The 15,339-nt window shown below is 29.6% G+C and overlaps 1 protein-coding gene across 1 annotated transcript; it reads right to left on the bottom strand.

Moving 5' to 3' along the window:
- Window positions 1-2,733: 2,733 nt before the first annotated feature.
- On the bottom strand, window positions 2,734-14,929 carry LOC124427538 (sodium channel protein Nach-like). Its single transcript, XM_046970552.1, has 11 exons — window positions 14,706-14,929; window positions 13,775-13,917; window positions 13,374-13,437; window positions 9,390-9,564; window positions 9,116-9,255; window positions 8,737-8,863; window positions 6,286-6,586; window positions 4,007-4,060; window positions 3,753-3,921; window positions 3,544-3,650; window positions 2,734-3,057 (listed from the first exon to the last, which is right to left on the bottom strand). Exons 1-11 carry the CDS (start codon window positions 14,927-14,929, stop codon window positions 2,813-2,815), a joined length of 1,749 nt encoding a protein of 582 aa, XP_046826508.1. The 3' UTR covers window positions 2,734-2,812.
- Window positions 14,930-15,339: the final 410 nt, after the last annotated feature.

Below are 15,339 nucleotides of genomic sequence, written 5' to 3' on the forward strand. Positions count from 1 at the left end.
GTTAAGACGTTTAGGATCTTTCAGTTTGATCGCTTTGTTTTGGTGAATCCAAGTGAACAAAATACCAGATCGTTAGCGAAGTATTATCGTGGAAATTCTCCAATTAAAAATTTCCTTGGATAAATCTGTAAGAAGAAAGAATAAGTAAAAGAAGAGAAAATGTATGGAACGGAAGAAAAGGTTAAATAATAATTTCTACTTTTGATTATTATTAGAGGAAAAAAAAGAAAAACTATTTCATTACACTTACACAGATATTATATATACGTACATATATGCATACATATATATATACCGATTGACCGATAAGTAAATTTTTTAAACGTTTAATTATTTATATTTAAATAAATAACATTGTCATGTATTATCATTGTCGTAACGTTTGATATTTTATATCTAAATAAATGTAACACCATCGATTATCAGTATATTTTATATAACGAACGAATGTTTTTAATAATCGTAATAATCTCTCTTTCTTTTTCTTTTTTCTTTTTTCTTTTTCTATAGAAAAAAAAAATTTCTATTGAAAAAAAAAAATAAAGGAAAGAAAGAAAGAAAAGGAAAAAAAGAAAATATTCGTTATCTTAATATCTAAATAAACAACGTCGGTGTGGTACTTTTTTTTCTTTTTTTTTTTTTTTTTTAATATTTCGATAATGTCTCATATTTTATATCTTAATGGATATAACGCCAACGTAATGATAAAAGTAACATTTTCGTTTTCATAAAGGACGAATGCTCTCCGACTATTTCTATTTCTTTTTCCCGTGATTGCGTAGAGGAAAGAGCATCATCGATTTTTTTCTTTTTTCTTTTTTTTTTGTAAGAATACGTCAGGAAAAATTTTATCCGTATTAAATGAGCGAACGAAGAAAGAATAAAAAAAGAGAAAGAAAAAGAAATGAGACAAGAAAAAGTAAAAAATGATTATCGAAGAAAACAAGAAAAGAAAAGAAAAGAAAAAGAAAAAGAAAAAGAAAAAGAAAAGAAGAACATTCAAAATTAAATTAATCCCTTAATTAGGATGATATTCGCTATATCATCAATCGTTAATTAGCGATGATACGAGTGAGAAAAACGTTGCTTTACAAAAGGTGGGATAGCCTTTATTTATTTTTCTTTACCTCTCTCTCTCTCTCTCTCTCTCTCTCTCTCTCTCTCTCTTTTTCTTTTTAATTTAATTTAACTTTTTTTTTCCTACCTACATTCGTCTTTTACCTTTGCATCGTAGAAACGAGAGAAAGGAACGAGTTAAAAGGAACGAGTAGAAAGAAATGAAAGAGAGAAGGGTGAAGGTGGAAGAGGAGAATGGAGGTGATAGCGATGGTGATGGTGGTGGTGGTGGAGGAGGAGGAGGAGAGAGTAGGTGGAGGACCTGTTCATGTCAAAGTCTTTCCAACGCTCTTCTCGTTAGCATTAATAATGCATCAATGTCACGGGTCGTCGCGTGTTAGATTTATCAAGCTTCTCGGTCAACCAATGTAGAATGTATGCCTGTGAAAGAGAGAGAAAGATATATATATATATATATATATATATATATATATATATATGTATATATATATATATATATATGTATATATATATATATATATGTATATAGTAGAGCCTCGATGCGGTTTAATTAATGAATTCTTTTACAGTGAATCTGATAATATCGCACACAGCTACACATCGTATAATCGTGAACGATCTATCTAGGAAAGTTCGATACGGTTATTACGACGTTGAAACCATAACGGAAGATTATTATAGCGCTACGGAGAGTTCTCTCTCTCTCTCTCTCTCTCTCTCTCTCTCTCTCTCTCTCTCTCTCTGTCCCTTTATCTATCTGTCTTTTTCTATCTCTATCTCTGTCTGTCTCATTTTCTTTCTTTTTCACGATGGCAACATTTTTCTTCGACGAGTAGCCTGCTTGTTCGGCTCTGCCATCTTCTCTATCTTCTCATCTTACTCTTTCTTTTCCATTCTTTTCTTTTCTTATCTTTTTTCTTTTCTTTTCATTTCCTTCTCCCCGTCTGTACCCTTATCTTCTTTCTCTCTTTCTTTCTTACTTTTTTCTTTCTTTCTTTCTTTCTTTCTTTCTTTCTTTCTGTCTTTCTTTCTTTTTTTCTTGCTTTCTCTCTTTTTCTTTTTTTTTTTGTTTCTTTTTTTTTTTTTTTTCTTTTTCCTTTTTCCTCACCACCATTCACCAAACCGCAAGAGACATTTAGTATCTGTCTCGTTAAAAATATTTGCCATCCAACGGCTTATTTTATTTTTCTACTGCGTGTTATTTCTTTTATAAAAAAAAAAAAAAAAAAAAAAAAATATATATATATATATCCTATCAAAAGACAAGTTTCCTCTTTTTCTCTATCCTTTTTTCTTTTTATATGTATATATATATATATTTGTTTGTACGTATGTTGTTTTTTTCTTTTCTTTTTGTATTATTATTCGATAGAAATGTCTAATTATCGTTGATCGATCTCTCGATCGTTGATCGTTTTGCTTAATTAAAGATCGACACGTATATTCATATCTTTGTATCTTATTATAAAAATAAAAGAGAGAGAGAGAGAGAGAGAGCACAAAAAATTGTTGATCGTGCAATAGCTCGAGAGGATGATTAAAAAAAAAAAAAAAGAGAAAAGAAAAAGAAAAAGAAAAAAAAGGAAACAGAAACAAAAAGAAAAATTGTGAAATTATCGATGATAAAAAGAAAAATAAAAAAAAATTCAATCGGTATCATTGATATTCCTGACGATATTAATATACATCGTGATAATTATTACGAAGAGATTATTATTAATAATTAAGTAATTAATTAGTATCGTTCGATTTTTCGATGACGTAATGGATCTTCTATCGTTCTAGTTTTCGGCACCAATTCGTTCCAATATATCGTATAAGTTGTTGTCTCCTTTCGTGGAATTTCTATTTCGATTTCCTCGCCATTTGGATCGTAATTTTTGTATAGATCGAAAAGTAAAAGAATGAAGAAATATATTAATTCGATGACACTTATGAGACTGAATCCAATGAAGACCCCACAAATACCACCGATATCGCCTGTAAAATTAAAAAGTCATAACTTTTAACGATACATCGTGTCATTTACATAACTTGTGAATTTCTCGTACCAATAATTAATTTTTGTGTCTTATATACGAATTGAGACTAATAGGATTCATGTTTTACGAGAAAAAAAAAAAGAAAAGAAAAAAGATAGCAAAAAACACGAACAATTTTTCTACTTATATATACTTATAAAAAATATTAGAAATTAATTGATTCAATCATTATCTTAAGATTTCAAATTGAAAAATATAATCGAAATAAAATCGAAAAGAGAAAATAAAGAAAAAAGAATTATCGCACGATAATATTTGTAAGACGATGATTGCGATTGTGATTTAACATATAAGTCATAGATATTTCGACATTTCTATTGAAAAAAAAAAAAATATATATATATATATATATATATATATATATATATATATATATATTGTAATGATTAGGATCTCGAAAAAAGGGATGAAAAATTTAACTTACTCAAAAGTTCGTACCAGGTGTAAGATATATCTTGTTTCAATCTGACCGAGCCATAATTAGAAAAGAATACGTGAATGATACTTTGATCGACGATATCGAGTTTGTTTCTAAAAATAAAATAAATATAATAAGAATCAAAAGAATAAATGTTTCATTAACGAGATAATTGATTGTTAAATGAAATATTTCTTCTGTTTTATTATATTTACAAGAATGGCGTCTCGTAAAATCCAGGTTTCATTGTGGAGAATGAACTGTGCATAATATAAGTAAAGTCTTCGCATGACGGATAACAACGTTTACAACGTAACGATTTATAATCGTTCATCGTGATATTGAATGTCTCATCTTCGTGAGGAAATACTGTCAACCAATCAGCTGAAAATAAAGGATAATAGATCGTTACGATAAAACGTATGATAAAATAAAGAAATATCGTTTCGATGTAAACGATGTTACTTACATTTGTAATGATTTAAACAGGACATGTCTGTCAACGTGCAAGCTCTTCTTCCACCTGTTATAATGGAAAAAAAAAAAAAACAAAAAAAAAAAAAAAGAAGAGAGGAAAAAAAAGAATCGCATATTACCTACCAGACATTACATGAAAAACGAAATTCTTTTAATTAATTTTGTAAATCACAAAAGGAAAAAATAAATAAACAAATAATGAATGAAAAAATGAGGAGAAGGATAAAAATTGTAAAACATAGAGAAACCTTCAATTAGATTAGATCAGATTAGATCAGATTAGATTAGATTAGATTGGATAAATGCGAGTGATAGGGACTTTCGATTTCTTCCTTTTTTCTCTCTCTCTCTCTTTCGAAGGATCGTAACAACTATATAGAAAGGTCGTAGTACGCAAGTCGAAGGAAAGATACCGACGCAAGGTGGGAAGGAATTTATGTTCGACCGATGAGAGTATTTCGCCCTCGGTTCAAGTTACAGTCATCGTTTAATCCCTTCGTCGTCCCTTGAATCCGTTTCGTGCGATCGGCTTTAAACGCTTTAAGTTAGCCACAGTAAAGCCTCGTTACAAAGCTCGAGAGAACGCGAACCGTACACGCCTGCAATACCCTCAGCAACGTTTCTTTACAGATTGCATCGGAGATAAGAGAGAAATAGAAGATACTCCTAGAACTGGATAGATAAAGACAAAGAGAGAGAGAGAAAATATGAGTTTTATTCCCTTAGAAGGAATTCTATCAATGGAAGAATATATATAAATAAAAAAAGAAAAAAAAAGAAAAAAAAAAAGAAAATTAACGAGGGATCTAATTATGTCTAATTAGCTGAAATATCAAATAGAGTAATAAAAAAGCATATTGTAGAATCTAATGTGCGAATTGAATAAGTCGTTGAAAAAAGAAAAAAAAAAAAAAAAAGAAAAAAAAGAAGGAAGAAGAAGAAAAAAGAATAGAAGAAAGAATAATAGAAAATTTGAGAATTTTGAGAGATTACAATTGTTTGTTTGTTTTTATTTTCGATGAGAACCTTTTTCTTCTTTTTTTTGTTTTTTTTTTTTTTTTTTATTGTTTTTTTATACCTTCGATAGATAAGAAAAAAATTCGTATGTATTCTAATTTGATCGTTATTGATCGAAAAGGGAAAGACAAAAGATCGGAGAAAATTGATTTTTGTTTGCTTCTTCTTTTTTTGTTTTTGTTTTTTTTTTTTTTGTTTTTACCTTTTTAGATTGAAAAAGGAAGAAAACTAAGGAAATGAAAATGGTATAACTTCTTTGATTCTTTGACCGAATGACATCGATTGGAAATATTGTCGAATAGTTTGCGATGTTCTCTCTCTCTCTCTCTCTATTTCCCATCCGTGTCTCGAAAGAACATCGATGTTCTTTCGATTCGATTGTATAAACTTTATGAGATCGATACGAAACGACGAATGCATTTTTATTTTTATTTTTATTATTATTATTATTATTATTATGAATGAATATCAAGATTATTATTTTATTTATTAATTTTTTTTCTTTTGTTTCTTTAATATATATATATATATATATATATATATATATATATATATATATATATATATATATATATGTATATAATAGACATATATATATAACGATATCGATTTCTTTTGCAAAAATAATCGGCCAGGAACGAGCCTCTAATCCGATTTTAACGAATGCACTTAATGCATGCACGAGCATGGACATGCATCTATTTCATGTATATTTTAATTTGCTTGACAGAATGATCGTGAGATATCTCTGGTAAAATATGATTATTTAAAGGGCTGACCGTCTCTAATATTAAAATCTAAAATGTCGTCTATTACTTTATTGAAAAATTATTTTTTTATTTATTTATTATTATTATTATTATTATTATTATTATTATTATTATTATTACTGCGATAAGATTTGTTCGAACGGTGACGTTGGAGAAAAAAAAAATATTTTAATTATCGCAAAATCTCATAGATTCTAAATTCTTAATAGTCTAACATTATCCATTTTATCTATTTGCCTATTATTATTCACTCTCCCTCTCCCTCTCTCCCTCTCTCTCTCTCTCTCTCTGTTTTTTTTTCTTATCATCGATCATTATATTCTATTCAATTGCGTGCATAGCTACGTTGCACAGATATATCTACACGTTCGAATGATAATGATGAATTTTTTGTAATATTAATATGAAACATTGAAAATAATAAATAAATAATTAAAAAACAAAATAAATATATAATAATAATAATAAATTTTTATATACTAACGTTTAGAGTGAACTCCGGTACGTGTTGGAAGATAAAACGGTATGCACTTGCACATTTTCCATATTTGCTGTTCCCTGCAATCGACCAAGCAATCGCTATAACTGTAGTCACCATAACTAGTTCGAATCTCGTTAGGGAATATGCACTTCCGTTTTGAAATTGGATACGATTTGGTTTGACCGGTGCTGTAGAAGGATACAGCCTCGATTTCCAAGTAGGATTCCAATAACGGCGAAACGAGCACCTCGGTGACACCACCGCTGATGTTATCGGGATAATCGGTCGGATTAAACAACGTCACCTATACGTATAGAAAGGGGAAGAGCATAACATGCTTCACTTATATAGATATTTATCCTAACGATATTATTCAAATTAACGTAAGATAAATGTATTAATAAATGTTAATTAACACGACTGATTTTGTTATGTCTTTCTTTTTTTTTTTTTTTTTTTTTTTTTGTTAATTTAACTCAACGCAAGAACAATACTTTTCAGGGATATATAATACGAAATATATAGGCTTTTTCCTTTCATTGTCGTTAATTAATTTTGATCAAGTGTGTTGAAAAATTTTTAGAATGAGTCCGACCTTTTGCTTAGCACACTGGGATATATTTTAAATCATTTTGAAAAGTCGAAGTCATTCATTTTGTGTAATATCTTGTATTAAATAATTGAAATGAATTGGATTTGTATTTTTTTCATTATGGTTTTTTTTTTCTTCTAATTTTTTTATATTAAAAAAACATTCCGTGCAACTTGAGTTTTCGTCTTTCTTTAATATCACGTGTGCCTCGAAGAATTGAATCGTAAAATGTAATCGTCTTACTTTTTTTCTTCTTTCTGTTTTCCACGTGACTCATTATATTCTATTCTTTTAATAATCCTGCGATAATCGTAACAGACAACGCAAACATGATATTATAATAGTAATTTGTGGCCACTTTACTTTTTTTCTTTTTTTTTTTTCTTTTTTTTTTTTTTTCTTTCCTATTTACACTTTCTTCGTACTTCCAATTTAACTTTATGGGAAATTAATAACTCGTATAATAAATATTATAATCATCATCATCATCATCATCATCATCATCATCATCATTATTATTATTATTATTATTATTATTATTATTATTATTATTATTATTATTATTATTGTCATTATTGTCGGTCAATAGAAAATAAGACAAATGTATTATTAAAAGTATAGATAGATGGAAGACTTAGTACGTCGAAATACTTTGATGAATATTTCAGAGAATATTTCGGTAAATTTTACTGAGAGAAAATTCTTTTCTTTTCTCTCAGTTTGAGAGACAAAGAGAAAGAGAGAAACGGAGAGAGAACTGTCATTATGGAGGATGGACATGTAACTTGCGCCGAAAGCATGTCACGCAGGAAAGCGTTTACGTGAGCGAGAATACGAAAAAGAAAGATGGAAAGCAAAAGAGAAAGAGAGAGAGAGAGAGAGAAAGAGAGAAAGAGAGAGAGAGAGAGATAGAGAGTGAGAACGACACGACAATGTCCATTTACAATGGTGGAACGTGTAAAAAACATTTCGGACGTAGGTAACAACCACTGCGGACGTGGATTACTTGGAGAAGGGATTATACTCTGCGTTCGCTAATGACTTTTGTGAGCTTTTTATCGTCGTGCCTCGTGTCGTTTATAGTACTTCCCGTTGAATGAAGCACAGATGTTGAGTAGTTAATGGTCGCCTCGTTGATGAGAAAAATGAAAGGTGCGAACGAATGCTTACCACTGGTCTAATCTAATCCAGTCCGGTTCTCGTTTCGGTTCCCTTTTTTAACTCAATAATATTTCACGTTTAATAATCTTTTAAATTATCGACAAATTCTTTATCGTTTCTTTATAATCCTCGATATCTCTCAATATATAATAAAATATACAAAATGAGAAATGAAATAGAGAGAAAGCTTTGTTGTAATGTCGTTGATAAAGAAGAAAATATAAAAAAGAAAAAAAAAAAAGGATGAAAAGAAAATATCGTTAAGGACGAGATAGCGTTAAATATTTATTTTTTTTTCTTTTTTTTTCTTTCTTCGTTTTTTTTTTCTTTTTTTTTTCTTTCTTTTTTTTTTTTTTTCTTAATTACTTCCTAAAACGGACATTACAAGATTCACTCGTTAGATCGTATAATTTTCTCTTGGTAAATCTCATTTTGAGAATCGTCCATTGAAATGAATATTAAGTGTTTGTACTTTATTTTTTGTTACTGGTAAAAAAAATTACGTATTGCAATTACGAAATGGTGAAAATGTCCGATTAAAAATGAATTTCTGATTGTTTTAAATGATCTCGGGAGTACTATTATCCTCTCTCTTACTCTCTCTCTCTCTCTCTCTCTTCTTCTCTTTTCTCTCTTTCTCTACTTCTCTCTTTCCTTCTTTCTTTCTTTTTTTCTTTTTTTTACATCTTTCTCTCTTTTACCTTCCATCCGATAACGGGAAGAACAGTGTAAAAGTAATCGTCCAGGAAAGGTTCCATTACGACCGTAAGACCACGTTCGACTCCTAAATCCTTCACAGTTCTCACTTTCATTGGTTCCTTGTAGTTGCTGTAAAAGAAAGAAAGAAAGGAAAAAAAAAAAAGAAAAAAAGAAAAAGAAAAAGAAGAAAGAAATTTTATCATTGAATTAATCCACGTAAATGATATTAAATTGAATTTCACGATATCGATATATTTTTACTTTCATTTAATTCTGAAATAATAATATCTGTTAGATAAACGATTATTTAAAATTATATTTTATTTCTTAAAATGAACTATCATAGTAATATCATTTTATAATTTTATCGATTTAACTCACTTTCCATTGCCTTTTATTATGTAATTAAAGGTACAACAAAATCCGTCCTGTGTTTTTTCGAAGGTAAAAAGTTCCGTACAATTATATTCTTTCCCGTTGAACAAACATTTGTTCAGCATATGAGTACACTGTGGTGTCAACTGAAACAAATTGATATAGGATCGATCTCGATCAATTTTTTTCAGGGAGTAGGAAAAAAAAGAAAAGAAAAGAAAAGAAAAGTAAATAAATGAGAAAAACGAGAGAAAAAGAAATTACGAATTCGTATTCTCACTTCTTTCATTATGGCTTCCATGTCGTAATCGCCCTCATAAAAATCCAACAAAAGATTATTCAATTCGTCGTATCGTGTCACTTCGAACTTGTGCATCGAATTATATGCATCTCCCAATTGTTCGATCAATTCTAATATTTCGTCGCTGGACAATTCAGTGACGTTCGATCTATAACTATAATTGTTGTAAGATTAAAAAAAAAAAAAAAAAACAGATAAAAAAAAGAAGTAGAAGAAGAAAAAATACAAAATACAAAACAATGATTAACTGCGAGAATCGCCTTTTTTTCCTTTTCTTTCCTTTTTTTTTTGTTTTTTTTTCTTTCTTGATATCCATCAATTCGCGCAAAGAAATTACGTTCTACGCGTAAAACTTCGTACTTATTGTATTTCTAACAAATATATTTATAGTTATATAGAAAGCGTCATTTAATCGACAAATCTTCAAGAAATAGAAAAGATAGATAGAATTAGATAGAGATAGGGAGAATTTTCCGGAAGAATCGACGAGGTGAAAACTCGAAGAGAAACATTGAAATACTAACTCGCTGAGCATGAAGATAAGTTTTCATATAATGTGGAAGCACAAAGTACCGAAAAGGTATTCACTATGAAGGCCAATGGAAAGATATGGAGTAAAGAGAAAGAGAGGGAGAGAGAGAGAAAGAGAGGGAGAGAGAAAGAAAGAGAGAGAGAGAGAGAGAGAGAGAGAGAGAGAAACAGAGAGAAATTCTATAGGTAACTTGGAGAATAGTTTTGAATCGGTAATTCACGAAATGTCTATTCCATTAACGTCGTGAATTTCGAGCTCAGAGAAGTTCTAAGTAACGCACCTGGATTCCTCTTATATCAGATGGATCGAAGAGACCATAAGATTTTCATATATATTAACGCTTCATTAAATATAACCATAGATTTTGAAGATTCTTCATTAATTTCCATACAACGTCGAATTATCATACGTTATAAATATCTACTTATATATACACCCCCAAGAATAAATAATCGATAATAATTGTAATTATTATTTATTAATTAATTAATTAATTAATTAATTAATTAATAATAATGAGATTATTATTATCATTATAATAATGTAATCGAGATAATTGAGTATTTGAGCATGATATTAAAAAAAAAAAATAAAATAAAATAAAATAAAATAAAATGCAATAATTCGTCATTTTAATATATATATATTTGTGCAAGTAATACATTATATTGATTCTTGCCTCAAAATATATATATATATATATATATATATATATATAATATCGTAAGGATCGTTAATAACAGATCAGTATTATCTGAAACGATATGTGCCGTGCATTCCCCGTTAATACTTCGAATCATAAATTAATATAACGATGTTAATGGTGGTTGATGGTGTGACCATCGTCTAACGAAAAATTACTATCCATAATGTGTGTAATACATTTTTAATGATCCGTCAAAATAACTGCGTCGTTTAAACGTAACTTATACGTTATCTTTATATCCTCCCATTTCCGTTTATATACTTCTATCATTCACGTATATACATATATACATACACACATACATATATATATATATTAATATATATATATATATATATATATATATATATATATATTTATGTATCACGTTGTTATACCTTTATGCGGTAAGCTTTATAGCTGCAATATCTTGCGCATGTCGGTGGTTAATAAGTTTGTTGTAGCGGTCGAAGCAATATTATTGCAAAACTCTATATATGTATATATATATATACATATGTATGTGTGTGTGTGTATGTGTACTATATATATATATATACTTCTTCTCGTAAGAACGTAGGAAACGAAGCATCGATTCGTGTACAGATGAGACGATCTTCGTATCATATCGCACGAGTTCATTCTAACGAAAACTTTCTTTTCTTATATTTACATTAATCTCCTCGACGTTATCCAAGAAATTCTTATATCTTTTATCGGCCACTAATATAAATAAATATTATAATATTTCAAAAGTACATTAACCATTGTATTTAATATCAACATCGTAATATACGATTCGAACATCGTTGTTAAACGTTTTTACGAATCGATTATTATTTTCCAAAGGTATATCTGAGAAAATTGCAGAAGTTAGGAAATTGTTTGTGTTAAAAAAAAAAAAAAAAAAAAAAAAAATTTGAAAAAAGAAAGGAAAAAGAAAAACAAAAAAAGAAAAAAAAAAGGTAGAAAGGAAAAGAAAGTAGAAAGAAAGGGAGAAGAGATATTAGTCCAAAGTATCACGAAGAAGTAATGGAGTAATCGATCTTTAAAATTTCCTAGGGACCTTTGATTCATCTAGAAACTTTTGATCCACCACTTAATATACTACATCCAAGAAAGATATCGTCGAAGTTTCTAATTTTATATTTTTTCTTTTCTTTCTTTCATTTCGTAATTTTTTATTATATACGAGATATAATATTCAGGTGTATATATATATATATATATATATATATATATATATATATATATATATATATATATCGAGAATAAAACTTAGTTTCATATTTGACGTGAAAAGTTCAAAAGTTTCTACTTTTCTCTCGGAAATATCTCTTTACCTCGATCTTCGATCTTTCATTTTATCGTCTTTGACGCTTCACAAAGAACAAGTAGTGTAAAATACTATCCAAACAAAGGGTTGAAGAGAACCCAACGAAAGAGAAATAGTAGAGATAGAAAGAGACGAAGGGAGAGAGAGGGAGAGAGAGAGAGAGAGAAGAAAAAGAGAGAAAGAGAGAAACGTAAAGTACAAAAGTACCTATAGTCTTCTTCGATCAACGATGTACCAAAGCAACTTTACAATCGTAAAGTTTAGTAACTACATTGTCGTTTCAATTCGACAATTCGTAACTCGATCTCTAGAACCAAATTTCTACTATCCCACTTTCTAATTTGAAGATACTATTGAATTGATCGTACAAATATTAGAACTTGTCTCGAAATATTTTCTCTTATCGTTAGAAATTTATATTCTTTAGATTGTTAGATATATATATATATATATATATATATATATATATATATATATATATATATATATCTTTCTCAGTGTCTCTTTATGCTAATCGAACTGTTCTAATTTTTTTGAACCACCGTTTCGTGTATACTCCAATAATTCGTACAATATGAACCACTTCTCTTTCCCCGCCGATAAAAAAAGAAAAAAAAAAAAAGAATACAAAATTTAAACCCTCTCCATGATCTTACGTAGAAACAAAAGAAAAAGAAAAATCTACGAACACTCTCGATGTCGTATTATCATTCGAACGAGATGAATTTTTTTAAGAGAGTAACGAAAAGATAGAAAAAAAACAAAACAAAACAAAAAAGAAGAAAAATAAAAGAATGAAAGAAAAGGATATATCTAACGCTTAAAAACGCATCGTCGCTTTCTCTTGTTCCCAAATCATCCCGCCCTCTCCCTCCTCACCCCCGTCACGTTCCTATCCAATTTGAAATATTTCCATAGCCATCGAACGTTCTGTATCTATATGGTGATGATTTGAAAGTAATTCGCACGACCGATTTTCTCTCTTTGGGCGGTCGTATTTGCAATTCGCGAAATCGGTCGGAAGCGGGTCGAACGGACGGACGGACGGAGGCGTTAACGCGCCGGATAAAATGCGTTCGGAATAATGTTCACTAAACAGACTCGTCGGTGCAACGTCAATGCGTAAACCCGATTGAAATCGGCCATGCACTGCAATTTGGTGGGGTGCTTTTATCCACCCACCCTTTTTCCCCACCTTCCAACGCTCTATCTATCCGTCCCACCTCACGTCCCTCTCGATTCGATACTCTCTATTTTGCGTAGTCGATCGTCTCTCGTTTTACCACAGACCACCACCCAACCGACCATCCGCCCACCCCTATCTCTCAACTCCAACCCATCCCACCCTCGCATCCCTTGCATAACCATCATCATTTTGTGTTTATTTAATACAATGAAAATATCTCTCACACTTTCGTAGCCATTTTCACGGCAGATTGCCGACTTATCCTGTTGATACTGCAGATAGCTATGGCTGAAAATGATAAGGGAGAATATTATTCGCTTAGATACGCTTAGATCATTCTAAATCTCTTCCTGAATAACCTTTGCACCATAATTCGTACGTCCCTCGTATATATGTATGTATGTATGTACGTATGTATATGTATGTATGTATGTACGTATGTATATGTATGTATGTAAATGAATAAAACGAATCGATCGAGAAACGATGTAGATTATATTTCAATATTACGTTTCCATTGATATATACATATGTAAATAGATATGTGGTTCCAGTACGTGTTAATTATAATGCCAAGGATTGTATGATTTTGATTATAATCAGAAGCAGAGTCTCGAACGTTTACCTGGAAACGTGATCTCATTGGTGGGATAATGATCCGACTCGACTGACGTTACCATTGGCAATGTTGTGAATGCTGTATAGGCATCGATAACGAAATACACCAATATGCATATAGTCGACACGTGCACTGCGATCCATATGATCCTTTAAAAAGAAAAAAAAAAAGGAAGAAAAAACATTCAACAAATTACTTAAAATATTATTGATTCCTCAAAATCCTTCAACATATTATTATTGTTATTCTATCGCATTTGTCAAATGATCGACTTGTATCACTTACAAATGTCCGACATCGTAAAACTACACTTAAGTAATTCATTTGTATCACTTAAATGTCTCAATGCAGAATCATTCTATTCAATTTTAAAAATCATTCTAAAAAGAAATTGTTAATCTATTATTTAAAATTTTAAATATCGTTCGTTATTGTCATTTCATTAATTCTCGAGTGATCGATGTGTACTATTTAAATTTTTGACTTTGTACGAAATGAATGACTTGTATCACTTAATTGTCATAGATGCACATTATTCATTCGTACCACTTGAACGTCTGATTGAACTTATACTAATATTGACAAAAAAAAAAAAAGAAAAAAAGAAATTATTAATACGTTCCTTAAAATTTTTACATGTATTCGTTATACGCATATATTTCATTAATTATAAAGTGCTGTTTAAAATCTTAAGTTTTAAACATAACAAATCATTTGTACTACTTGGAAATGTCTGATCGCATAGTTCGTTGACTCGCACTACTTACAATTCGTACTACTTGCAATTCGTACTAGTTAATGTAATTCGTAACACTTGACGCAACGAACTCGATCGACATTATAAATGATTTAATAAAACATAGTATATATATATATATATATAGATCTTTTTAAATATAATATAATTAAATTATATAAATCAATTTTTAATGATTACCTTTCGATCCACGTTCTACCTGGCTCGGTCAAATACTTGTAACCCACCAATGTGGATTGTTCGCAATAAAGGCTGACGTATTTGAAGAACGTCTTAGAAATATGATATCTTAATGACGATCGCTTCGTGATAGACGATGCCCAAGGGTAAGTGGCATCTGCTTTCGAAGTTCTCGTCCTTAATTGCACCTTCCCTTTGCTAACTTCATTCTTTGCTATTTTCATTCTTGTTCTATCAAAATTAAAAATGATCTCATCGATAATCGTAATCGTTAAAAAGGTTTTTCATCGAAAAAAAAAAAAAAAAAAAAAAAAAAAACAAATTTCCATAACGTTTCGATCTACGATTAAATCTACAATTAAATCTACGATTTGATCAACACGACACACATTATTATTTGAAATTAATTTATCACTAGATTGATCCTCGTATATTAATCGATTAATTTATTATTATTGAATTCAATCGATTAATTAATTGATTAATTATTGACTTTAACTATATTCGATAATTAAACGAACTCGAGTATGCGAATCGATAAGTCGGATCGATGATATATGGACTCCGATATTCGGCATTGCAATCTTCTTCGGAAGATGATCGAAATGATTCGCGGAAAGATAAAAAGAAAGAA

This window comes from Vespa crabro, chromosome 10 (genome assembly GCF_910589235.1).
Source record: "Vespa crabro chromosome 10, iyVesCrab1.2, whole genome shotgun sequence".
NCBI classification, from domain to species: Eukaryota; Metazoa; Arthropoda; class Insecta; order Hymenoptera; family Vespidae; genus Vespa; species Vespa crabro.